The 24,692-nt window shown below is 55.2% G+C and overlaps 10 protein-coding genes across 10 annotated transcripts; 2 read left to right on the top strand and 8 right to left on the bottom strand.

The window, feature by feature from the left end:
* Window positions 1-645: 645 nt before the first annotated feature.
* On the bottom strand, window positions 646-2,003 carry K452DRAFT_316039 (uncharacterized protein). The gene is made up of 3 exons (XM_033543919.1): window positions 1,951-2,003; window positions 1,435-1,894; window positions 646-1,377 (listed from the first exon to the last, which is right to left on the bottom strand). The coding sequence occupies exons 1-3, from the start codon at window positions 1,968-1,970 to the stop codon at window positions 931-933; spliced, it is 927 nt and encodes a 308-aa protein (XP_033400599.1). The 5' UTR covers window positions 1,971-2,003; the 3' UTR covers window positions 646-930.
* Window positions 2,004-2,317: 314 nt separating this feature from the next.
* On the bottom strand, window positions 2,318-3,400 carry K452DRAFT_324721 (uncharacterized protein; the record flags this gene model as incomplete). Its single annotated transcript, XM_033544723.1, has 1 exon — window positions 2,318-3,400. One exon carries the CDS (start codon window positions 3,398-3,400, stop codon window positions 2,318-2,320), a length of 1,083 nt encoding a protein of 360 aa, XP_033400598.1.
* A 628-nt stretch (window positions 3,401-4,028) lies between these two features.
* Window positions 4,029-5,422, bottom strand: K452DRAFT_284269 (uncharacterized protein). The gene has a single exon (XM_033539917.1). The coding sequence runs from the start codon at window positions 5,344-5,346 to the stop codon at window positions 4,336-4,338; it is 1,011 nt and encodes a 336-aa protein (XP_033400597.1). The 5' UTR covers window positions 5,347-5,422; the 3' UTR covers window positions 4,029-4,335.
* Window positions 5,423-5,969: 547 nt separating this feature from the next.
* Window positions 5,970-7,171, bottom strand: K452DRAFT_244321 (uncharacterized protein; the record flags this gene model as incomplete). The annotated part of the gene is made up of 2 exons (XM_033537944.1): window positions 6,756-7,171; window positions 5,970-6,689 (listed from the first exon to the last, which is right to left on the bottom strand). Coding segments are annotated over exons 1-2 (1,098 nt in total), but the record flags the coding sequence as incomplete, so codon positions are not given.
* A 770-nt stretch (window positions 7,172-7,941) lies between these two features.
* On the top strand, window positions 7,942-9,127 carry K452DRAFT_295456 (uncharacterized protein; the record flags this gene model as incomplete). Its single annotated transcript, XM_033541813.1, has 2 exons — window positions 7,942-8,899; window positions 8,958-9,127. 2 exons carry the CDS (start codon window positions 7,942-7,944, stop codon window positions 9,125-9,127), a joined length of 1,128 nt encoding a protein of 375 aa, XP_033400595.1.
* Window positions 9,128-9,466: 339 nt separating this feature from the next.
* Window positions 9,467-12,066, bottom strand: K452DRAFT_356242 (uncharacterized protein; the record flags this gene model as incomplete). Its single annotated transcript, XM_033546032.1, has 3 exons — window positions 9,467-11,358; window positions 11,421-11,930; window positions 12,011-12,066. The coding sequence occupies 3 exons, from the start codon at window positions 12,064-12,066 to the stop codon at window positions 9,774-9,776; spliced, it is 2,151 nt and encodes a 716-aa protein (XP_033400594.1). The 3' UTR covers window positions 9,467-9,773.
* Window positions 12,067-13,442: 1,376 nt separating this feature from the next.
* Window positions 13,443-15,189, bottom strand: K452DRAFT_244319 (uncharacterized protein). The gene is made up of 7 exons (XM_033537943.1): window positions 15,081-15,189; window positions 15,011-15,024; window positions 14,935-14,951; window positions 14,769-14,881; window positions 14,371-14,702; window positions 13,849-14,320; window positions 13,443-13,797 (listed from the first exon to the last, which is right to left on the bottom strand). Exons 1-7 carry the CDS (start codon window positions 15,137-15,139, stop codon window positions 13,791-13,793), a joined length of 1,014 nt encoding a protein of 337 aa, XP_033400593.1. The 5' UTR covers window positions 15,140-15,189; the 3' UTR covers window positions 13,443-13,790.
* A 177-nt stretch (window positions 15,190-15,366) lies between these two features.
* On the bottom strand, window positions 15,367-18,852 carry K452DRAFT_356240 (uncharacterized protein). The gene is made up of 3 exons (XM_033546031.1): window positions 18,338-18,852; window positions 16,593-18,262; window positions 15,367-16,536 (listed from the first exon to the last, which is right to left on the bottom strand). Exons 1-3 carry the CDS (start codon window positions 18,627-18,629, stop codon window positions 15,673-15,675), a joined length of 2,826 nt encoding a protein of 941 aa, XP_033400592.1. The 5' UTR covers window positions 18,630-18,852; the 3' UTR covers window positions 15,367-15,672.
* A 733-nt stretch (window positions 18,853-19,585) lies between these two features.
* K452DRAFT_349268 (carbohydrate esterase family 9 protein) lies at window positions 19,586-21,113 on the bottom strand (the record flags this gene model as incomplete). Its single annotated transcript, XM_033545588.1, has 2 exons — window positions 19,586-20,680; window positions 20,739-21,113. 2 exons carry the CDS (start codon window positions 21,111-21,113, stop codon window positions 19,772-19,774), a joined length of 1,284 nt encoding a protein of 427 aa, XP_033400591.1. The 3' UTR covers window positions 19,586-19,771.
* A 283-nt stretch (window positions 21,114-21,396) lies between these two features.
* On the top strand, window positions 21,397-24,657 carry K452DRAFT_316031 (glycoside hydrolase family 3 protein). Its single transcript, XM_033543918.1, has 5 exons — window positions 21,397-21,678; window positions 21,732-21,738; window positions 21,789-21,900; window positions 21,955-24,470; window positions 24,524-24,657. Exons 1-5 carry the CDS (start codon window positions 21,629-21,631, stop codon window positions 24,635-24,637), a joined length of 2,799 nt encoding a protein of 932 aa, XP_033400590.1. The 5' UTR covers window positions 21,397-21,628; the 3' UTR covers window positions 24,638-24,657.
* Window positions 24,658-24,692: the final 35 nt, after the last annotated feature.

Raw genomic sequence — 24,692 nt, 5'->3', positions numbered from 1 at the left:
GACCCGCGCACCGCGGTCGCGTGAGGTGGGTCCGGATCGGATCGGGACGGGCGTTTGGTGGGGGTGGGCGGAGGCCGCGGACGCCGTGAGCGTGGGTGTGCCGGGGGAGGGGGGCGTTGGGGTAAGGGATGGGGACAGGGAGGGGATGGGTTTGCTGTTTGTAGTATTTGTTGGTTTTTGGTGTCGGCACCGGTGCTAGGGAGGGATGGGTTGTGCGGTTGTGGTTAGGCTGGGTTGGTGGTGCTGAGGGGGAGGAGGGAGAGGAGGATGCGGGATAGAGACCGAGTGTGCGTGATAATGCTGGTGTGAGCGGGAGTGGGGGGTTGGGGTGATAAGGCTGGGTTAGGTAGGGTCTTCGACGGAGGGAAGGAAGACGGGAGGGGTAGGGTAGGGTACCGCGGACGCCGGTAGGTGAGTGCGTAGTAGCTGTATAAAGGCGAAGGAGAGTGATGTTTACATCCTCTATATATTTAGCTAGGTAGGTATTAATATTCGTAAGTTTGTGGTGGTGTTTAAGCTTAAGCTTAAGCTGTAGATACTTAGATCTAAGTTCATGCTTAGCTGTAAGCTTAAATTGACTTGGCCGTATGTAGTAAGTCCGTTATGGGGATGGTGGTGTTTGTTTGTTTCTTTCTGTTGATACTTGAGTGATTTATTGATGCTGCTATTTTCAGCTCATATGTACTATGCTACCAGGACATAGCCGCCGCACAGAGGGAGAATAGAAGAAGCATGTGCAAGTCAAACAGATCTTGTTCGTTCATCAATTCTGAGGGTATCCACCCAGACCTTCCCTTTGTACACGTATACACCCTGAAGCAAATCCGTAGCTAACCAAAAGCTCATGCACCCTCAACGCCTCGAAATGCAACGCTAGCTTGCCTAAATACAAGATAACACAATGCCATGTAAACACCAGCAAAGATATCTCTAACGACTGGTTTGAGACGGAAACGTGAAGCCGCGCTGCATGAAATCGCTGTTCTTCGTGCTGACCTTGGCGGGGTCTCTCGACGAGAACAAGCTGTTGAGATTGTCGTTGTTCTCCGTCTTGCGGCGCTTGTTGCGTTCCTCCTGCTCGGCCATGACCTTGGCGGTCAGCGAAGCCGTCGCGGAGTTCTTGATGCCGTCGCTCGTCTTTGCCGCACCGGCAGGCGCGGACGAGTCTTTGGCTGAGCCGTTCTTCTGCTTGGACGGCTTTTCCTCCCCGTCGGCCTCGGCGTTCTTCTTCCGCTTCTTGCCGCCAGGCGCTTTCTTGAGGGAATGCGTGAGTCCTTTCTCCTTCAGGGTCCTCGTCCTTAGCGATAACCTGGCGATGTCTTCCTCAGAGGTCGGGACAATCGGGATAACGTCGTTCGGGGCAAAGTGTTCGTTGCACTGTTACAGTCAGCTTCCAACGTTCAGGCCGTCCGGTCTCGCGTGCTTCAAACATACCTGGAGACATTTCTCATCTGCGACATTCTTCGTCACCTCGCGCGCAAAAGCATGCCCGCAAGGAACGAGATAGACGGCCTTCGTGCTCGGTCCCAACGTCTTGCTTGTGATCGGGCACACAAACGTCTCGCCCTTTCCGTCCTTCCTCGCTTCCGCGTCGACCTCGAACTTCACCTCGACGACATCGCGCAAGCTCTTTACGGCGCCCTGCAAGCGCTTCTCGGTCTCGGCCTTCTTGGCCTCCTCCGCGGGATCGTCTGTCGGGATCAGGAACTCGAGAATCGTGCTCTTGTTGTACAGTTTGCCGGATGAGTCTGATACTATGGGCCGTTCGAGGGGCTGGTTGCTTATTGGGTCCGTGGCCCAGAGATGCTCTTCTTGCTCTTGTTGCGCGGCTTTTATTTCGCTGGCCGATGGGTTGCGCGCCGCTTCCTTGACGAGCTCGCGGCGCGTGGGGATACTGTAAGGCGCACTGGTCAGTAGCCGTATAGGTGTTGTCGCGAGGGGCTTGCTTACCTTCCTCCATCGTTACCCATGGTGGATAGGCTGTAAGTGGGTTGTGGTGTATGTTTGAGTGAACGCGGAGGCGGGCGAGCGGCGACGGAGACGATAAATGCCAAGACCGGTCATGTGATGGCGTGATGACGCATTTTATCCATCGGCGCGTCCGCATCTTCCTTTCATCCATGGACAGAATACAAATTGTTCTTCGCAGCGTACCAGAATAGTCGACATCAGCTGTCTCTGGCCTCTCCCGTTGACAAGAGCTAAAACGGCTAACGAATGCATTTGGACACTTAACCGAAAAAGCTAAAAGTAACACAAGCTATGAATGGTTGACAATATTTCGCGCAGACACTGTCCTTCTGAGTGTTCGATACTCCTACAACTTACTTGGAGCGACGAGCCTCTTTCCGTCCAGGTCCCAGCTGATCTTCTCACCTGTCCTCAAGCTCTCTTGGAGGGCGGCTGCAATGTCCATGCCTTTGATGGATGTTTCAAGTTCATACGGTATATCTTTCCCATCCAGGACGGCATCCGCAAATATCTTTAACTCTGTAATAAATGCCTTCTCGTACCGCTCGTAGAAATCCGGCATAACATCGTTTCCAATACCATCCCTGTCTGCACTCATGAGCAGGTCTCGGTGTGGATGCAGATTTATTTTCAAGGCTCCTTCTGTGCCAATGATCTCTGTAGGGTTGTCAAACCCATGGCGCATGATCCGGCTGGCAAAGTAGTAAGAGATTGGAGCCACCCCTGTTTCGGACTGAGGATACCATTCCACGACTCCGGTGGCGTTGTCGACATCTTGTATCTGGGACAACTCCTTGTGCAATGAGATTGTGCCAATGGCATGGCATGACTTTGGCCTTGCATTTTCGCCAAAGAACGCCAAAGTGAGGTCGATGTCATGGATCAGGGTGTCGATGAATATACCAGGATTGGCCATCTTGTATCTCCGATAGAACTCGCTATCGTCGTACATGTCCCGAGTTTCGCTGCGAACAACTACGGGAGCGCCAATCTTGCCAGCCTTGATGGCATTTACAGCCTTCTGATAGGAATCATCGAATCGACGAGAATATGCTGTCATGACTTTCAGATGCGCATTTTGAGGTCTCTTAGCTACTCCAACGATATCTTGCGCTTCTTTGACACTCATGGCCAAAGGTTTCTCGCAAAGGACATGGAGGCCTCGTCCGATGCATGTGAGCACTTGCTCATGGTGGACTTTGGTGGTGGAGGCGATGATGACGGCTTCCAATCCAGTCTCAGCGATCATTTCCTCAAAGGTTCGGTATACATGGACTCCGTATGGAATCAAATGTTCGTCCGCCCAGTCGAGGTCAGCTTGTGCCGGGGAACAAGCACAGAGGAGCCTCGTCCGCGGTACATGATGAAGTGCGTTCAGGGCATGTTGACGCCCAATCCGGCCAATCCCAATCACGCCAATATTGAGCATGCGGGGCTCAGTTCGCTTTGGTCTTTGATTCGAAACACTATCCATCTCTTACGACTGAATTATGAGACTGGACGATGAGACAACAAGCAACTAGAAAGGATTTCCACGTGAACTTTGATGATTTGATCGTGATGAACCACGATTCAATGGCTCTCCGGGAGTAGAAGGCGGGAGAAAATGTTTGTATGACCTTGGGATATGGAAACCTGCCAAAGAGGACGGTATCGCTTCTGAGAAGCACTTACTTCGCACAGTGCTGCCATGGTGCTTATATGCATAGGATCTCGGATTTCCAGTTCCGAAATATGGCTCTAAAGACCCTTTAGATACTTCAAAGGTGCGTAGAGTCGAACGGAGAATCATAGGACCGCTTCGAGCCCCGCATCAGGGCCTAACCTCTCCACTCCTGAAGAGCAGAAATTCCGTTTGGTGGAAAGGACCATGTCAGGTATCGAGATGCAACTCCATGCTGCTATGTGGCGCTAATAGGAGCCGAAGCGCGTTAGTGCGTCACTCGCCTTTTCCATCATCGTCCGTGGCAATAAGCGTGGTACGTCTGATGAAGTACATCCTTACTGTCATTAAGACTTCAAAGCCTCGGGTTAATCATCTTCCTTGAGATGATTTTGCGCGAAATCGATTGTAACGTCCGTTACCATGAAGTGAGATTCATCGCCTCACGAGGTGATGATGCTCGTACGGACTACAAACGTAATCCAGCTAAGATGTTTGTAGCACGTGTGCGCTCCAAGACCCTTGCATTCACATCCAGGACCAAGGTTTGCAGCTATACAAAGAATGGTCTGTAGGGACTACTTGTATTCTTCCCTATCTCGCTAGACGGCAAATCTCTCTTAAAGGTGACGGGCATCATCAAATGGCAAGAGCTGGACTTAGGGTTTCTTGACTCAGATGGTTGATAACGTTGTCCACGCTTAGAACTTCTCCTTGATGAACGCCAGGAGGTTCTGGCCAACTTCATCTGGTTTCTCCATGGTACACCAATGGCCACTGTCAATGACCTTGACAGTCAAATCAGGCAACAAACCAGCCTTCCTTGGCATCTCGATCAACTGCGGCAGGCACACCTCATCGCCGGTACAACCGAGGTAGAAAGCAGGTACGGTAACCTTCAACTTCTCTGCAGAGATGCCCTTCTCAACCTCGTAATGGTGGTTATCCGCCATAGCTTTGTACCAGCAGAAAGGCGCCTCAAGTCTATCCTTGCGCATCCGTTCCATCCACTCTTTCTCCCATTTGGATCCTTCCTTGGCATACTCCTTAAGTCCGACATCGGTGCCGTTGATCAGATGGTTCCTAAATGCGCCGCGCACACAGAACATGTCGCGCATCCAGTTTTCGCGGTCTCCGTGCACTGCTGACCAGAATCTGTCGAGGTGGGCGTCCGAGACCTTCGCGCCATCATCGGCGGTAAAGAGCTCCCAGTAAGCGAACCTTGGGAAGCCAGTTGCCTTTTCCGTCATCTGCAGCGAGTCCTCGAGGTTGAACGGCTTGCTCGTGTCCGGAGGCATGTAGGGAACGTTCAGAAATGCCGCACCCACGACGATCTCGGGATGCCAGATCCAGACGCGCGCAGCGAGGAACGAGCCCCAGTCGTGGCCAATCACGACGATCTTCGTGACACCTTCAGAAGCAAGCAGCTCCTTAAGGTCGGCAGCCATGTCCTTGGAGTTGTACAGCGAGGGGTCTGTCGGCTTCGATGTTCCGCCATAACCGAGGAGGTCTGGAACGATAATCCGGTTGGGAAGGCTGCTGAAGTGCGGCAGAACCGAAGACCAAAGGAAAGCAGAGTCCGGGAAGCCATGCAGGAACACAAGCGTCGGTTTTTCCGGAGTAGAGGTACCCGGCTTGACGGACGCCGTGTCGTAGTAAGTGTAGGTCAGGGACCTGGACGTTTGAAATGTTTTCTGGGTGAGCTTCTCCATGTTGAAATTATTTGAAAGGAGGCCTTGATAACTTGGGATCCAGATCGTTGTTGCTGTGGGAGTTGTGAGATCTGTCATCTTTATATAGCAATGCCCCGCTCTGTGCCTGCTAGCGACATGATGTCGCGTGTCGGACAGTGGAGGGGTGGACCCCAGTCTCCCAAGCCGTTTTCTGCTCCGCACATTAACGCCGGTCTCCAAATGAGGGGTCTGTGCTGCATGTGAAGAAAACATCAGATCATATTGTTCATGAAAAGCAGGTCAATATGTTCCTACAACTTCGACGCTAGCTCTTCTCGTACGCTTGTGCGCAAGACATCTGGGTTGGCTTACTTCATTTCTGTGCGATTGTGGAAACACCGAAATCTACAACGTTTGCTATATGCTGATGTCGATTTTGTAAAAATTTATTCAAATTCTAAGAGGTGGAATCTATACCAGCGCCAAAAAAAATTGTCTCGAGGCTACCCTTAAAACTACGTGCGAAGCCTTCATGCAGTCGCACATCGGCCACAATCCTTCGACTGTGCCTCGAGCCATACAGCTTGTGACACACCACAGTGCTGAAAGGTACCGCCGATAAGCTGACTGACAGCTCATAGCTTTGCGCGGTCACCCTCCTCGATCCTGTTGCCCTCCTTGTCGAAGAACACGTTCTTGCCCGACCAAAGGGCATCCTGCAAAGCCCAGCCAATCTCCAAGCTCTTCAAGCCTAGCTCCAGTGGCAAGGGAACGGGCTTGTCTTCAATGATGCTCTCGCAGAACTCATTTGCCTCAGTCGCAAATGCGTCCTCGAAACGCTCCCAGTACTCCGGCTCGACTTCATTCGAGATTCCACGGCTGTCTGCAAGCTGGACCCTGTTGATGCGCGGGTGAACGTTCACCATCAACTTGCCCTGGGTTCCGATAATTTCGGTCGCCACGTCATGGCCGTGACCCTGGGTTCGAGAGCAGTAGAAGTAAGCCATCTTACCGCCCCAGTACTCGACCAAGGCAAGCCCGTTATCAACATCGTTGGACTCAGCAAGCTCCGGGTGGTGTGAAATGGTTCCGATGGCCCACACAGCCTTCGGGATGACTTCTCCGAGGTACCAGATACTCAGATCAATGTCGTGGATGGCACAGTCAACAAAGATCGCTCCGTTCTTGGCGGCATATCGGACAAAGAATCCAGTGTCGTCGCGCAGATCACCAGTCTGGCTGCGGACGATAAACGGCTTTCCGATTGCCCCTGCGTCGACCTTGGCCTTTGCATCACGGTAGGACGCATCAAACCGCCTGGAGTAGCCGGCCATGACTTTCAATTGCGGGTTCTTCTTGGCAATGTCGACGACCGCACGCGCCTGTATAAATGTACTTCAAGTGTGAGCTACTGGAGATGTTCAGTAGTATGAAAAGGAGTTACGTACTTCGTCCATGTTCTGCGAAAGGGGCTTCTCGCAAAGAACGTGCAGGCCTTTCTTGATAGCAGCAATGCTTTGAGGGGCGTGCAGGTCGGTGCTGGTAGACACCCACACCGCTTGAAGACCTGGCGTCTCAAGCATCTTGTCGTAGGAATCGAAAACCGTAACCCCGCTGTCAGGGCCGAAGAAGGAGCGTGCCCACTTCAATTCGGGCTCGGCGATTGTGCAGACGGCGACAAGGTTGGCGGTGGGGGTACGGTACATGAGTGTCTTTGCGTGACGCTTGCCCATGCGTCCCAGTCCAACAACTGCGATGTTGATTTTCTGGGTGGGTGCCTTTGCAGGCATGTTGTGGAGTGAGTCCATGTTCGTTACTGGTGGCATGGTTGCGAAGAAAAGTGAAGGAGGATTCAAGAGAAGAGAAGATTGTGATTGATGTGATGGAGAACAGACAGACAATGCGGTGCGTCCCCATCTTTATATGTCTCTCCACCATTTTCTGCGGGGTGAAGTAGTGCAGCATGTGGGTTATAGATGGTCGGGGAAAGAATGCTCTCCTCGTCGCGCTAGGCCCGAGAATGTCCCGAATAGGCAACCAGAACGCGAAGACTAAAGCGATGTGGGGTTAGCATACCCCGCATCAGACGTAAGCGAAGGCAACCATTCTCCGAAGCAATCCTTCGTGAGGTATTCATTCCCCGGCTTTTGAGTTCTTCCCCGGCATCCGCATGCAAGACAACGTCGTAACAAGACGTTCATGGCATCTAAAAGGCGAGAGTTTTACCAGCGCAGTCGATTCTGGAAAGTCCTCTATAGCGGGGTTTCCGAAAAGGTTGCACAAGGTCTCAGTATGTAGTCTTCGCCGCCATATTTCATCCATTCTTCTGACCTAGTGGCTATCACTCGGTGAGTTGTCCGAGAACAAACTGTTTGTTTGACAAGAACGATGCATTGTACTTGTACAATTACGCTACTGATCAACATCGTGTTCAACGCAATCTCCAACATAGTAATAGCACAATGAAAGAACTAGCGCATATATATGCAGTGTTCTTCTACAAGAGCAGCAAAAATCAGAAATCGGACAGCGCAGAGGCAGTCGACAGCAAAGCATCGACACCAAAGCGCCTCTTCGAGTACGACGATTCTGGAATTCACTAACAGCAAGACAGACATCGCTACACTGGCGAACATGACGTTCAATACGTCTTTAAACGACACGGGGACGACAAACTCAACGGACACTAGCTGGACAGCAACTGGCTTCACGGACTTTGTTTCTAAGCTGGCCCTCAACGCTGGCACTGGTAACTTCCCGGGTTCCATCTACCCTGCATATCATCTGCTTCAGCAGATGCCCCTAATGGGAGCATTGGGTAACCTTCCCTTGTACGGGATGATAGTTCGCCTTGTTCTTGACCAGTTTGGTCTTGGCGTTGCAGTGGTCATGGTTTCCCTGATTGCACTATTCATGCTCGTAAACAAGCTTCGCAACATGGGAATCGAGGATCTTCCCGATTTCCTCATCTCGAGCATTAATATGAGACCGTATTCTTCACTGCGGGAGGATGTTCATGACTGTCTGCAAAAGAAATATCTCTCGAAAAATGGGAAACATATTGACGCGAATGTTTCTACGTCATTCTATGATAGGCATGCCGAAAAGGTCACATTCTTTGGAAACGACAAGGTTGAATACGGAATGGTTGAAGGCGTCAAATACTTCTTCTGGTACGGATGCGTCCTTTGCAGTGCCAGTTTGGAATTCAAAACAGAGTGCTTCAGAGGCGGAGCCGGAAACGGAGAACCTCGCTATATGAGAGGCATGGAAGATCTGGTCCTCAGATGCTTTTGGTACAACGTAGAGCCATTGAAGAAGCTCGTACAAGAATCCAGAATGGATATGATGAACCGGACGGCAGAGAATACAACTATCCACAACTGGATCAGACACTCAGGCGAAGTGGATTGGAATAGGTCTGCTGGTAAGCCAAGACGGCCAATGTCTACCATTGACCTTGATGGAGACATCAGAGATACGTTGATCCGGGATGCCGAGGCATACTTCAAGCCTTCTGCTAGGCGTTGGTATGCCAGGCGAGGCATTCCCTACAGGAGAGGTTGGTTGTTCCACGGCCCTGGCGGTACCGGTAAGTCTTCATTCGCGATCGCACTCGCTGGGCATTTGCGCCAAGCTTACGCCCGCAGAGATACAAGGATTCCTTCTGATCCACAGAGACGATCCTCTCAAGGCGATTGAGCTGGCTGAACAGTGGGCCCAGGATGTTCTGACTGCTAAGGAGCTCAAGACGGGAGTCGTCAGAGAAGGCGTCCAGGCAAAGGAGGACGTCCAAACTTCCGCTGACAGCCTGAGATGACAACTAGAATGATGATGTTGGTAAGTCGGGTTTGTCCCTTTGCTACTGATTGACTGCTTTTTCCCTTGGTTTTCCTTTTGCTATAGACCGGTTTGGCTTTCTGCTATAGACGGGGTTGGCTTCTGTTATAGACTCACGGAGTTCTTGCTTGCTCGCAAAACATAGATTGAAAATGACAGACATTGAAATTGAAATTGATAGACCTACATTGAATTTTGTATTTTTCTCCTACCTTGGATTTTTCTACTACCGCAACAACCTCCACAACGTAATTGGTTGGTAACGATGGTGAGCGTGGACCGTAAACTGTGACTCACAAAAGATGGAAATGATAGAGGGGTATGAGTTACCTATTATTTTCTAGACCTAGCTTCGAGAGCCGAGTGCAATGTGTAACCAATCGAATAAAAGACTCTTTGTTTTGAATCCCATTCACCCAGAAAGAAGCAGCAATAGCAAGAAAGAACTAAGACGCCAAAGCCCAAACCAAAGCCCCGCCTAGGGTATACCCACCACGCGCAGCACATACGTATGTATACATACAAGAACTCCAACCAAACCAACCCCGAAAACACCAGAAAAATACAAACACCCACCCCAACACCAACCTAAGCAAAGCAAAACCCCAAACAAAGCCCAAGCAACACTAGAAAAAATCCATAACCTCGACGACCCTGACCCGCTCCCTCGGCGCATGCAACCAGCCCCCCGCGCTCCGCCTCCCCACCGCCCCCGGCCCACTATCCCGCGCCGCAGTACTCCACCCCGCGAACGCACACCCCACGCACAGCGCCTCTTCCGCCTCTGTCCCCTCCCCCGCCGCGACCACAACAGGCGGCGGACACAGCAGATCCTCGACCTCGACCACCGCCTCCTCGCTCCCCGCTATGTCCGGCTCAAGCGAGTACGTAATGCGGCTCCCGACCGTGCCCATGTACCCGCGAATATCAAACACCGTCTCGATGGTGTGCGCGTCCGCGTCCTCCACCACGACGCGCATGGCGGGCGCGAGCGTCGCCGCGGCGTGCGCGATGCGCTGCTGGGCGGCGCGGCGGGCGTGCGGGAGGGAGCGCGCGTAGTGTGCGTTGTCGTCGTCGTCTTCCTCGTCTTTGGCGGCGGAGGGGGCGTGGGCTGAGTCTGCGCGGGAGGGGTCGGAGGGGGTTTTGGTGAGGGGCGACGTAGGAGAGGTAGGGGAAGGGGGAGGCAAGAAGCCCGCCACCGGCCTGCACAAGTCCTGCAATCTGCCATCATGGTCCGCGGGCGCGCGGATCGTGCGCAGCGCCGGAAACGCGCCCTGCCGCACACTGATACTGAGTTCCTGCGTCGCGGGTCCCGGGATGAGGACATCCCAATGCAGAAACTCGAGCGTGAGGGACGCGAACACCGGCCGCCGGATGTGGATGCCGGGGTGCACGCCCGGCGAGCTGTCCTGCACAATCGAAAAGCGCTCGAGCCGCGTCAGGTTCTTGAAAAAGGCCATCAGCACCAGCAGGTCGATGACCTCTTGGCGGATCAGCAGGAGCGAGCGCAGCGGGGCGGCGGCGGGCGAGGCGGCGTAGCGCATGAGGCCCTTGTCGGTGACGCCGGGGCAGTCTTCGAGGCGGAGAGCGCGCAGGGGCGGGACGGCGGCGAGGGTGCGGTCGTTGAAGTCGTCGGGGGCGAAGTTGGATATATGCAGGTGTTGTAGTTGCGGCAGCTTGCGGAACGTGGCGACGAAGGCGCGGAAGTTCATGGTCCCGCTGCTCTGGCCGTGCAGGAGCAGCGTGCGCAGCTGGGCGGCGTGGTCGTGGTGGTGCAGGAACAGCTCCGTCGGGCCCGGGTACAGCTCGAAGGCGGCGTGGTGGTGGTGCAAGGCGCGGCGGGCGGCGGGCTGCGCGTCGACGGGCGCGGCGATGATCCACGCGCGCTCGCGCAGCTGCGTCCGCGTCGAGAGGGCGTGGTTGAGCCGGTCGAAGTCGTGGTTGTACGCCCAGTGGAAGCCGACCAGCCGCTCCAGCTTCGGGCACGCCATCACCACCGACGCCAGCTCGTTCACCAGCTCTTGCTGCTCCTTGTAGCTGCTCTGCACAAACACGTGCTGCAGCTCCGCCGCCTTGATCTCGCGCACCTGCTTCGCCAGCGCGCTCCGCTCGCGCAGCGTCTTCCGCAGCAGCTTCAGCCGGCTCGCCTTTCGCGCCAGCGGCCACTTGCTTTCGTTCTGGTCTGGCGGCGGCATCCACAAGCTCGTGTAGCTGGAAAAAACGTCAGTTCATATTCATGTCCCCCAAGACCTCTTTGTTTTTCCCTAGCTTACAGCTGTGCTCTTGCCGCCTTGTCCCACGCGCGGCCCACCAGTCCAACATTATAAACGTCCTGAAGGTAGCACGTCGTGCAGCTCCTGGAGCCCTTTCCGAAATGCAAAACCTCCAACTGCCGCAGTATGCAATCATAGACCTCCTTGGGCAGGCGCTGGAAGCCGCGAGGGCGCCGAACGGGCTGTTGTATAGGGGCCGAGATGACTTTTCTGCTGCCCCGATTCTGCTCCCATGGAGTTCGCGTCAACGTGGGCACGGTTTCGATTTCCGAGCGATAAATTATCCCGGCTCCGTTGGTGTGGAAGGATGTGCACTTGGAAACGATCGAGTCCGTGGAGCGGTACAGACAAGTCTTCGGTCTTGAGAGGGGAAGGGAGGCTCGCTTTCGCACTTGGTCTCGAAAGTCTTCTACGCCATAGTCGCGGTATCGAGGTACGGGTACCGGCGGTGCGGCATCGTTGTATTCGTCTTCCTCTTCGATTATATATGGCCGATGCGTGTCATGGTATCTTTATTTTCCCAGGTCAGGAACCGGCCTCGATGTCGCAGTTAAAGGGTCGGAGGGGGTAGTTTCTTTCCCGGAACCTACCGACGGAAGCCGTCGTCAACAAAGAGCGACTCTTGAGCAGACAGATACCTGGACATTGTTCTGTCGACTGCAGACTCGCAGGCTAGTGAAGACGGAGAAAGAGTAGTGGAGGAATAACGAGGCAGCCTGCGAGCAGCTGCACTATCAAAAGTCCGTCGCGCCCCCCAGCTTGCGCGTGCCCTCCGCCCCTCGAGCAGCCATCCAGCCGGAGACGGATCGCGGAAAGCTCGCACCATCTGTCAGCTAGGCATGGCGGCAAGGATAGCGCAACCTCTAGCAACGCGCTATGTGCATGCTATTACCGTAGCGCACCAATGACGGCAACTAGATCCGCGCCTCATAGGTCCGGGTCCCACGAGCGTCGGAGCGAGGGTGCAAAAAGAGGTCTTCACTCACCCTCGTGGGTCGTTAGGTGCAGATTGGGTTCGCCGATCGATGGAATAGGGTCCCGGATCGAATTGCGGATCTGCGCCCTCAGCTGCGAGTATCAAAAATTCCCCGGCCATTGATCTTTTCTCTTTCTTCCGACACGCACAATCCGAAGTCGTGATGTCGAAGGTGCGCAGTGCCGGCCGGTTGAGGCGTCCAGTGGCGATTCCCTCTTCATCCGATGGTCTTTGCTTGCGCCTTGTCAGTCCACCCACCCGTGAGACCGCACGGTGGTGCGCTCACAAGCTTCTCTTCACCACTGTTCGAAACAACGGCCATGCTGGCAAGCTGGCAGCCCTGGTTGCTTCAGCTTCGCCGTTGAGACGATGCCTGGCCCGCGGCTTGGTCCAACGGGGCGTTGAGAAGACGTCAGCGGAAACGGCGTCCCGTGGCTTAACCAAAGTATCGCCCTGCCAGGGCGTCTTGTCCGACCAGTCCGTGAAACCAATTCATGCGTCATTGAGCTACAAGGCGTCGTGCCGCGGAATCTGGCCTTTTGCTCGACAGAAAGCGAATATGTAATAGGAGAAAAGAGCAATTATCGCTGGCAAGATGAGAATCGACAATGAGTTAGTTGCGCTCCGCACATCTTCTCTTCGCCATTAGCGTGCCGGCAGTCCCCCCATGGTGTTGGCTGTTGTGCGACTATAGTACGACTCCAGAGAATCTCATGTTGCTCGAGTCAGGGCTTCGTGACAACTGGTGTAACAACCTTCGAGACCTCCTGCAGACCCTGACCGCAGCCCGGAGGCCTTCTAGACTCTGACCGACTGAAACGAACTAGCTCGGATCCCCGTACTCCTAGGGCCGAGCCCCTGGTCAGCGTTCTAACGTCCGGCGAAGCAACCTGTGACTGCCAAGAAACCGAGCTTTCGGGCCCCGTAAACACCGTCAGTACATACTCCTTCAACGCCCTGCTGCCGCATCAGTAAAGGGGAAACCCAGGACGACGGTGATGACTTGGAAAAATAATGACACTAAGAAATGACAGGATGATTTCGTTAGTGTCTTCGAGAGAGCCATAATTTCGGGGCGGTATCGCATTTCTGCCTATGCCAACTTGATAACTTTTCCTGAATTCCTTGATGATCCTGTGAGGGGCTTCATGACCGAGCATTAACCTTGCTTCCAGGTATGACCTTCCTCCTCTTGGACCAAGATGAACCTTCATGTACCGCCAAACCTGTTGCTGCTTTGTAACGCCAAGGTGCCATGCATCTATGAAAAACGTCCAGCCATCCCAGCGCTATGGGTGCAACTGCTGGGTGAGCGACGTGAACTCAACGTCCTTTACATTTCTGCTCAGGACGGAGTGAAGACCGTGATGTGAAATCAATCCGGGTTGATTTCATCAGCACCTGCGGCATGTTAGCGAGCGAAAAATCCATATGGCCTAAAACTCAGCTTACATTCTGTAGGAACCATCACCTTGGGCCTGGCGGTGCATGTCCTCGGTCTCGAGCTTGTAGCTGATGGCGATATCGAGGTCACGGGGGTTCCTCTCGTTGGGCTTGTTGTCAATGCGGCCAACGATCTTCTCACCAGTCTCGACAGTCAGAGTGTCCTCGAGGTAGAAGACAGTCTGCTTCCAGTGCGTGTACTTGGTGTGAGGGCCAGTAGAGAAGCGAATGGGCTTGTGGCACGCGGTAAAGTCAATGTCGAACCATGCAATGATGGCGTGAACAAAGTCGCTGCGGCGAACATTGAGGGAGTACTCGGCGTTGAAAGCAAGGTCCTCCTTCTTAACCGTGTAGAGGTCGATGTTGAAAACAGCAGCCGGGTCGGTGACGACAGCCTTCATGTCAACGGTGTCAACAAGAGGCTCAGTCATGGCCGTCTTCTTCAGGGGAGTGTAGTCGAAGCCCCAAACATTGTCCCAGACTGTACACTGGTCAGCTAATGCCAGCGACCTTCAATGAAAGGGAACCTACATCCGATCTTCTCGTCCTTGTACTCGCCGTCCTCAATACCAGCCATGTAGATGGTGGCCTTGTCGGGGAAAATCAGACCACCGGGCGCCAGGTACTTGTCGCGGGCGTAGAGCACGGTGTCGAGCATGCTCTCGTAGAGCAGGAAGTAGCCCATCCACTCGGAAATGATGATGTCGACCTTGGGGAAGGGCAGCTCAACCTCCTCCATCTTGCCCTGCAGCAGAGTGATCTTGTCGGACATGCCGTTGGCGGCGACGATTTCACGAGCCTTCTCGATAATGGTCGACATGTCAACGCCGATAACGTGCTTCGCGCCAGCCTTCACGGCGAACCTGTTTTCGCAGGCGCATTAGGATCTGCCAGCAGACTGTAGGCGGCTAGGATTGAGGGATGCAAACATGCTAAGGATGGATGTACCGCATCCGACGTCCAGGACAACCTTGTCCTTGAAGAGGTGGCCGTTCTGGTAAATGGCGTCGCGGTACGAGCGCGTGCGCACTTCGTCTTTCTGCAATTCACGTCAGACATACGTCGCGATAGAAGATGGCGCGCAATACTTACCAGCATCTCCTCGTGGATGCCTTTGCGATTGGTTAGCGCTCATCGTCTTCATCTCTGGCAGGTGTGCAAAACGACGTACCATGGTGGTTGTAGCTGCGAGGCCTGTTAGCAACGAGTGCGACGGTTTGGAGAGGGATGCGGGGACATACCTGTTAAAGTAGTGCGCTTCAGAGTGGGCCATGCCGGCCATAAGGTCTTGCTCAGCCATCTTTGACGCTGGATCTGGGACTGCGAGGAGATGTGGTGGGGAAGGCGGAGGTGAAGATTGTACAAAAGTCCGCGGCGACTTTTCTGCGGCTGGGCATCTTTGATTTTGGGCACAGACCACCTCCGCTGGCGTCAGTCGGAGACGCTCCGGGTAGGTGTGTAGGACGCCGTACTAGGCAAGCGCCTTGACGTGTCGCCAGTCAGAGCCGAGTAGATAAAAGAAGAAAAAGCGACCTTTTTTTTTTTTAGAGATCCTTATTGTGATAATACAAAACCCTCACTTCATGCGCATGATCCATCCGTTCCGTCCCACGAAGTCGATGAAAGCCGCGAGTTAAAATCCATGCAACCTACACACCTCGACCTCGTGAATGATCCGTTGTCGAAAAAACCGATTGACCCGTTCCCATTTGCAAAAACCCGATTCCGTTTCCAGCCCAGTTATCCACATTTTCTCATCTGAAGAGAAATGAGATGCGAAGAAGCTTTTGTAGAGAACATAACCGGGTGAAAGCCTCCTTGAACGCCAACTGCTTAATGACCATAGTTTCCGCCCCAACCACCGCGGGCGCTGTATCCTCCATAGCCGCCACCGAAACCACCATAACCGCCGTAGCTCTGGCCACCCTGGTGGGCGCCACCAAGACCACTCAATCCGTACTGCGAGCCAGGGTACCCGCCGAAGCCCTGCTGGTGCGACTGCGGGGGCGGGAGGCCTGTCTGCGCGCCCTGGCCGACCGAGTTGTTGGTGGCAGAACCGGGGCGACCGGGTTGTCCAATAGAAGACGGGCTCGGGCCGGGAGCAGCCTTCTCACCGAAAGGCTTCAAGGCATCGTCGTTTCCAGCCTGAGATCCGGGCTGCTGCTGGCCATAGGCTTGGTTCTGGCCCGGGAACATGCTCTGGTTACGAGCGAAGACATCAGGCATGCCGCCAAATGCGCCGCTGCTCGCCGTGTGCTGTTGAGCCTGGGCTGGCTGGGTCGAGTTGGAGCGACCGTAGTCGCCGAGGCCTGCTGCGCCGAGAGCGTTGTCGCGACCGTGCATCGAGGAAGCACCAAAACCACCGACGTTCGCAGGAGAGGCAGCGTGTGTGTCGTAAGTGGTGGCAGGCGACATACCATATCCGTGGTGGGCTCCAGCGTACATGCCCTTTCCGCCGAAAGGAGCGCCGTAGTTTTGGCCGTAGCCGCCACCGTACTGGCTCATGTAGTTTGCGTAGTAAGGACTGCTGTAGTAGGGGTGGGCAGGTCCGCCGTAAGGGAAACCAGCGTTGTGACCAGCGTGGCCGTGGGGCTGGTTCAAGTGCTGAGACTGAGCAGCAGCGGTGTGTTGCGCAGCCATGGTAGGGGCGGGCGTGTTCTGGCCGCTGTTGTGGGCATCGCCGTAACGACCAGGGGCCTCGAAAAGTCAGATTCTGATTTTAAAAAGTCAAGAACGGGTCCTGTATAGCTCACCTGTTGAGATTGGCTGGTGGGGAAAGTCGCTTCACCGGTGGTAGGCCCGAAAGCGCTACCAGCCCTCTGTGAGGCGTCGGTTTCTTGCTGACTGCCACCAGCTTGCTGACCATAACCGGCACCGTAGTAATTCTGGTAGGCGTTGCGCTGCTGGTCAGACGTGTAGTATGATGAGTAATCGTTGGGCGCGGTTGAGAAAGCGCCGAGGGAGGCCTGAGCCTGAGGCATAGTCTGAGCCTGGGACGTGGGGAATGCATCGAACTGGCTGGGCTGCGAAACAGGCGCGCCGAAGGGATCATACGGCTTCTGCGTCTGCGCAGCTGGCTCAGAGTGCATGACGGGCTGTCCATAGCGACCAAACTGACTGTATGGTTGGGCAGCCTGTGTGCCGACAGCCGGCGACTGTTGCTGGGGTGCAATAGGCTGCTGTGCCTGCGCAACTGGGGGAGGAAGGCCAGGGGCCTGCTTGGGCGTGGGAACCGAGTCCTGGATTTGAGGCTCCGTGGGCCCAGACGGTTGGCGCGGCGCAGGAGGGAGAGAAGTCCGGGGCTGCTGGGTAGGTGAGTGCTGGGGAGGTTGCGTGCGAGTCTCGGCCTCCTCTCTGTCTTCGTCTACATCGAGGTCCGGCTCGCCGTTGAGACCCATGCTTCCAAACTGAACGGCAGCGCGATCCACCGCGTGGTTGCCAGGCATGACGACAGCCTCTTGTTGTTCAACAACCTTCCTCTGGAAGCTGGAGCTACGACCGGGAACGCCAGTCGCCTTGAGTGCACTGGTCTGGAATCCTCCCATCGGAGGACGGCCACCAGCTCCACCCTTCGGTCCAGTCAAAGGCGTCGCGACGCCAATCGCACTTCCGCTAGCAACGGTGCTAGCCGCAGTGCCCGTCGGTGCAGGCACAGACGCATCTGGGATGCGCTCGACGTTATCCTCAGTAAGCTCCTCCTTGGGCGGGGCAAGGTTCGCAGGGGTCGGTTCCGCAACGGCGGGAATGGCAACGGGCGGTTCGGCAGCGGGCTGAACTGGTTCGGCGGCGGGGGCTTCGTCGGCGACTGGCGGAATGGGGAGCTCCTCGGTTTGCGCAGCTGGTGGAGTCTCTTCCTTGACAGGCTCGGGTTCTTCCTGAACAGGGGCAGGGGCGGGCTCTGCAGGCTCTGGAGGTGGCGCCGCAGCGACAGGCTTCGGAGGGGCGGGCGCAGGCTTGGGCTTCGCGAACATGCTGGCCCACGTCTTCTTCGGCTGGGCTTCGGGCACCGAAGCATTCTTTGCGCCCTCGGTAGCTGCCGCTGGAGCGGCCTCTGAGGTGGTAGCATTGTTCCATTGACCTTCCGCAGCTCCATCCTTGGTCTCAGTCCCGGTCGGCTTGTCCCAAGCGGGAGTGCCCTGAGCATCTGCTGATGGCGTGGCGTCCCAAGCAGAAGATTCGTTAGTCGGTACAGACGCTCCACCACCAGTAGCATTACGGGAGCCGTTGGGCGCATGAGCCCCACCACGACCACGGAATCCACCTCTGCCGCGCTCGGCACCACGTCCACGGCCTCCACGCGAGCTCTGGCCCCTGCCGCGAGTAGAAGCAGTCGAAGGGGCGGTATCGGCAGCGGTGCTATCCTTGATCTTGGAACGGGATCTGTCGCTCTTCTTGGGAACGTCGGCGAACTGAGAGATCTGTCCTGTTGTTGATGGCGCTGGGTTAGCCTTGCAACAGACGTTTCATGCCACTTGGTCAGCGACGGGCTGCGACAAACCTTCCAAAATCCTCTCGCTGGTGAGCTGAAGGTCACCATCGCTGTCATGCAGAGCTAGAAGCAAGTCCAGGTCGGTCCAGTCGGGGAAGGTATCCTTGATGGTCTTCAATTGGATATCGTACTGCTGCCTGAGCTCACCGAGCTCTCCTTCTTCGGTGGATGCGTCGATTGAGCCTGCGCCATTGTGGCCGTTGACCTTGCTTCTAGGGCCGCGCGAGCTGTATCCACCGCGGCCTCCGCGAGCAGAGGACCTGCCGCGCGAGGCGGAAGGCCTCGACTGCACGTCAGACATTATGATGTGATGTGTGCTGCAGTGCAGGCTTGAAGATGATGGATTTGGGGGGAGGAAGGTGATACGTCAACGCAGATGCGAATGACGATGTTGGAGGTCAAGGTGTGCCCGACCGCTAGTGAAGACGGGGCGAGCCTCGGAAGACCTGCTCGAAAAGGAGGATTAAAACAAGAGTAGAATCAGGCGGCCTGCAAGAGGAGCATAAGTGGAGGGCTGGGAGTTGGCAAGTCGATGAGAGGGACGAGTTTGCGGACGGTGAAGCAGCTTGAAGGTCGGTGCTCGGCCAAGACCCGCCTCGTCACGCCGCCGCCGCCGCCGCCGCCGTGGAAGGAGCATCAATGCTATGATGCGAAACACGCGCCCGCCATCGCTGTCACCCGCCAAATGGCCTTGTCCCATCATCATCACCTGCTATGCCGCCCGCTACACGTATGCAAACATCCATTCGTGCCATTGTCCGGTCCATCTTCGCCCCCATCAAGCACCCGAAGCCTATTGGAACAGGCCTCCGGAACTCCCGACTGGGCGACCCGCGTCTCGACATGGACTTGTTCGAATGCGCGCAACTGTCTATGATTCCCACCGTAGGACGTCAAAAGACACTTCTTCCCGTTGGTCGTAAGCCAAGGCTCCGACGGATGGTCATGAAATAATCAAATAGCAATGACCGAGTATGAATTAATTCCATTTAACTTTCTAGCTAGATGGTGGCAGTCTTTTGTTTGCCGTTAATAGTTTGCTTTGTGCGTTCAACTAAAAGCTGAACGAATTGTCCAAAGCGGCTTGAGATGCATGAAACCCAAAGTATAATCTGGAGGCTAGTACTCTGTAAGTCGAGTTAGGGTTACACGGAATCCCAACATGGCTATCGACTACATAATCACCTTCGATTTCCAGTACAAATTACAGGGAAAGCACTCATAAAATATGCAACTAAATTATTCTTCTATAATAAAACTCCGTGGCTGTTTTTGCCATAGTACCTACATACAAACAACCAGAGTATCTAGTGGTCTTTCAAAATAACTATACGCAATCTATAAGTATTCACGGCATCCTTCTCTGATAAGCCAGTCAAATTTGAGTTCCAACCTGCGAGAATTAGTCCAATCTTATCCACGTCTAGACAAACACGCCTCGCTCTAAGCCATTTGCTCCACGTCGAACACACATTGGCCAAACTTCCACACCTGGTCGACACTCAGCTTCCTCTCGCCAGCGACATTGACCACCTCATCCAGCACAATCAGGTCGGCATCAGCGCCCGGCTCCAACGAGCCTTTGACACCCTCCAATCCCAACATGCGCGCGGGTGTGGCGGTCACCGCCTTTATGGCATTGGGAACACTTGCGCCGGTCCAGTTGAGAAAGTTGTTGACGCACTCGATGAGTTGGACGGCGCTACCGGCGATTCTGTCCGTCTCTTGCTGCTTGAGTACCGAGCCGCGCTTGATGATGCGCGACCCATTAGTCCAGTCGTAGACACCGTCGGCGAGGCCCGCGAGCGCCATCGCATCCGTCACCAGAACCATACCATCTGGATGTGCGTGCCACGCGATCTTGACAGTTGTCGGGTGCAGGTGGATGCCGTCGGCAATGAGGCCGAAGAAGGGCTTCTGCGGCGCCGAGGTGCCGAGCAGGCCGAAGATGCCCGGGTTGCGGTGGTGTAGCGGCCGCATCGCGTTGAAGAGGTGCGTGATCATTACTGCACCTGCGTCGATGGCTGCGCCAGCTTCTTCGAACGTCGCTTCGGAGTGGCCGATTGAAACGTCTATCCCACGCGCTTTGAGCTGGGGGATGCAGGCCAGTGTTCCTGGTAGCTCGGGCGCCAGCGTCATGAGCTTGATGGGACTGTTGTGGCTTTGCATGTTCTCGGAACCGTAACATTCTTCGAGATCTACGATGCCGTTTGGCGCTGTTCTAAGGACAGATGGATCATGTATGCCGTTCTTGCTAGGGCTCATGAAAGGCCCTTCGCAGTGCGCACCGAGAGACTCTGCGCCATCAGAGGCGTTTCTTCTGGAACCGGAGGGGCCGAGGTACGGCAACACCTAACTTGGAGTCAACGGCATGTACCACTTGCGGGACAAACCTTGAGAAGCCACTGACATTTCGGTAGACGTCGCTCCGTTGGCTTGTCAGAGTAGGGAGATAGGACGTGACGCCAGTCTCGATGAGGCTTTTGTTTACGCGTAGTACGCCTTTAACGTAGAGGGAAATGTCATCCGGGAGCACCGAGAAATCAAATCCAACGCCGCCATTGAGTTGTACATCGATGAAACCAGGCGACACGATGCGGCCGCCGAGGTCGACGGTGCGGTCAGGCACGAGCTGTTGTTCGTAGAAAATCTCTTGACTCTGCAGCACCTTGCCGGAGAGGGAGCTGAACCACACGTCTTCTTGAAGCAAATGATTGTCTTTGATGATGTGGCAGTTGGTGAGCTTTGTGATACCGCTGCGCCTTCTCGGGAGGGCGGAAGGCATGTCGGGCGCAAGGGAAGTATTGACAATGAAAATCTGCTACTGGCTGTGAAACTGCACAGCTCGAGCAACGGAAACACGGCCATGATATGGGACGGCGCCGCAGCATTCTTTGCTAGGCAGCGTCATGGTAGCATACACAGTGCATCAGCCTTATGACAAGTGGTGGGTAACGTGGAGGAGGCCGGGGGGAGCAGAGCCAAGCAACGAAGCCAAGAAGCGAGCGTCGACGAGCCGAGGATGAAGATCAGCCTGGAGAAATGTAACGTCAACTCATCACCCACAACCATCACGCACTAGATGGTAAGGGATGACTTGCCGCCCGCGTGTAACATAACGTCTGCCGCCAGCCTGCCAAGGGCGCCTTGCCCGATTCCGACCGCGCCGTTCCCCGGACGTTGCAGACATGCTCAATACCACTTCGCCTCGCAGGTGAACTCGACTGGCCCGCGTCGTGAGCAAGCCCCGTTGTATTCGTCAGCCCGTTCCCGCTCGACTGCGGGGCGACGAGCAGCAGCATGGTTGGCAAGCAAGCTGCGCTGGATCCCTTCTGGGACAACTCGGACTGGTATGAGTCGCGACAGGACGCCCACATGTGACGTTGCTAACGGTGGCTGTCAGGACCCTGGTATGCGACATGCGCCTGCTGACGACCGCAACGCTGACGATGGTGTCCAGGGCCAGTTGTTTATGATGGGCTTTGATGGGACCTCTGTCACCCCGCAGATTCGCCAATTGATTGAGCAGCATCACATCGGTTCCATCCTGCTCACCGCCAAAAATCTAAAATGTGAGCTGTGCGCGCGACCTGGTGATGCCTGAGCGACTTGCTGAATGCCTGTAGCCGCAGAGGAAACTACGCGGCTATGCTACGAGCTACAGAAATGCGCCCACGATTCCGGCCACCCGGTGCCATTGACCATCGGCGTGGACCAGGAGAACGGGGGTGTCAACAGCCTCTTTGACGAGATCTATATCCGCCAGTACCCGAGTGCCATGGGCATTGCCGCTACTGGATCAACTGACCTCGCTTTTGAGGTTGCAAAGGCAACCGCGCAGGAGATTGCGGCATGTGGTATCAACTGGATCATGGGCCCCTGCTTAGACGTGTTGACGAATGCGCGCAACCAGCCATTGGGCGTAAGAACAACTGGCGACGACCCACAAGAGGTCTCGGCCTATGGCGTGGCCTTTATGAAGGGCTACAAGGAGGCCGGTGTCGTCACCATGGGAAAGCATTTCCCTTCCTACGGCAATCTAGAGTTCCTGGGCTCGGCTCTAGATGTCCCCATTATCACGGAGTCCTTGGAGCAGCTTAGCCTCAGCGCCTTAATACCCTTTCGCAATGCCATAACCCAAGGTCTCGACTCGATGATGGTTGGGGGCTGCGCAATGTCTTCGGCTGGTCTGAACGTCATGCACGCTTGCTTATCGGATCAGGTTGTTGACGGCCTGTTGCGAAATGATCTCAAGTTTGACGGAGTCGTTGTCTCCGAATGCCTGGAAATGGAAGCTCTTAGTCACAACATCGGCGTCGGCGGCGGCACTGTCATGGCCGTCAACGCTGGCTGCGATATCGTGTTGCTTTGCCGCTCTTTTTCAGTTCAACAAGAAGCCATCAACGGCCTGAAGCTTGGCATGGAGAACTCTATGCTCACTAAAGAGAGGATCAAAGACTCATTGCGCCGGGTTCTGGGCATGAAATCAAAGTGCACATCGTGGGAAAAGGCGCTCAATCCCCCTGGAATCAAGTTGCTGTCCACGATGCAGCCTTCGCATACTTCATTATCCACGAAAGCATACAACAACTCCATCACTGTCGTCCGCGACAAGAATCGGCTTCTGCCGTTGTCAAACATCATCGAACCGGATGAAGAGCTACTTCTTCTGACACCCCTAGTCAAGCCTCTTCCAGCATCTGCGGCTTCCTACGCATTGTCGGAGACCGTGTCAGCCGGCTCACCTGAACCGGCAGTATGGGAACGGAGTGCTTCCGTCATGAGCGGAGAGCGTGTATTCCGGGAACTCGGAAGATCGCTCGCAAGACAGCGTAATGGCCGAGTCTTACACACTTCTTACACGGCCAACGGCGTTCGGCCCGTGCACGAAAACCTGATCAGTCGCGCGAGCGCAGTCATCATACTGACGGCCGACGCCAACCGAAATTTATACCAAAACGGCTTCACGAAACACGTCTCCATGATTTGCAACATGCAATACTCAGCGGGAGGCGAGAAGAGGGAAAAGCCGCTCATTGTAGTTGCAGTGAGCTCCCCGTATGACTTCGCCATGGATCCCTCAATCGGCACCTATATATGCACTTACGATTTTACCGAAACGGCATTGAATTCTCTAGTAAAGGTGCTCTACGGCGAGCATAATCCAGCGGGCGCTCTTCCCGGGACAATCAGCCAGAGCCAGAAGTTGCACCAGTCGAGACAGCATTGGCTCGTTGAAACATTCAACGAGGAAAGGGACGCGATTGCCCTTGACAATTTGATCAAAGCAGTCCTGGAGGGAACACCTCCCAACCAACACTCGGAACTGTCCACCTCCACATCAAATTCCTTTCTCCTCCATCATCCGGAAGTTGTCGAAGCGCATTTTGTCGTTCGCAACAGCAGCACACAAGCTTTGTATGGATTTTGCTCAACTTACTTTTTTAAGACGACGGGCACAGGGGTGATAGGGGCTCTGTTCGTGGACCCGGCCCGGCGGAAGCTCTCGATTGGGCACTCGCTGCACAACCGAGCGATCAGGACACTTTTGCAGAGGGAGGGCATTAAGCGTTTCCAGCTCGGCTCTAGGCTACCAAGCATTTTCCTTGGTATACCTACGGGGCATGGCGCGGAGAGGAAACGGCTCCGGTCGTGGTTCGCCAACATGGGGTGGAGCACGGCGCTCTCGCGGCCCGTGTGCAGCATGGTTGCGCGAAACCTGTCGACGTGGACGCCGCCGGACGGCATGGCGAAGAGCCTTGCAAGCGCCGGAGCCGAGTTTGACCTGGTGTACGGGTGGGAGTACGCGGCGGCGGTGCTGGACCACATCAAGACCAGTAACCGCCAAGGGTTGGCCGAGGTGTACAAGCTCGCGCTGGCGGACCCGGCGGCGTGCGGAATCATCCGGGCGAAGCGACCGGAGGACGGGGCGCTGGTGGGCACGGTGGTGCTCTACAACATGCACTCGCGACTGGGCGAGTTTGTGCCGGCGCTCAAGGACGTCAACGAGTTGGCGGGGGGCATTTCGTCGCCGGTGATTTCGCCGGCGGTGGGCGAGTACTCGACGCTGCTGCAGGGGCTGATTCTGCTGGGGATGCGGCAGATCAAACAGCAGGCGTGCAATGCGTGCATCCTGGACTATGTAAGTGTGGGCTTGCTGCAAGGGGAAAGAGAGGCGAAGACTGACATGCTTAGATGGACGGCGACGGCAATTTCGACGGGCTGTCGGCCATGGGATTTGATGTTTTGCATAATTTCGAGGAAGTCAGCTGCGACGCGGCGACGTGGTCGATGGTACCACCTTCGTAGGGAAAAAATTACAGTGATTCACTTGATATTGGTAACTCTGCGCCGGGCCGTCAAT

This window comes from Aplosporella prunicola (genome assembly GCF_010093885.1).
Source record: "Aplosporella prunicola CBS 121167 unplaced genomic scaffold K452scaffold_5, whole genome shotgun sequence".
Taxonomy (NCBI): domain Eukaryota; kingdom Fungi; phylum Ascomycota; class Dothideomycetes; order Botryosphaeriales; family Aplosporellaceae; genus Aplosporella; species Aplosporella prunicola.
The sequence above is the reverse complement of the archived record's forward strand: the minus strand, read 5'-3'. Positions and strand labels throughout refer to the sequence as shown.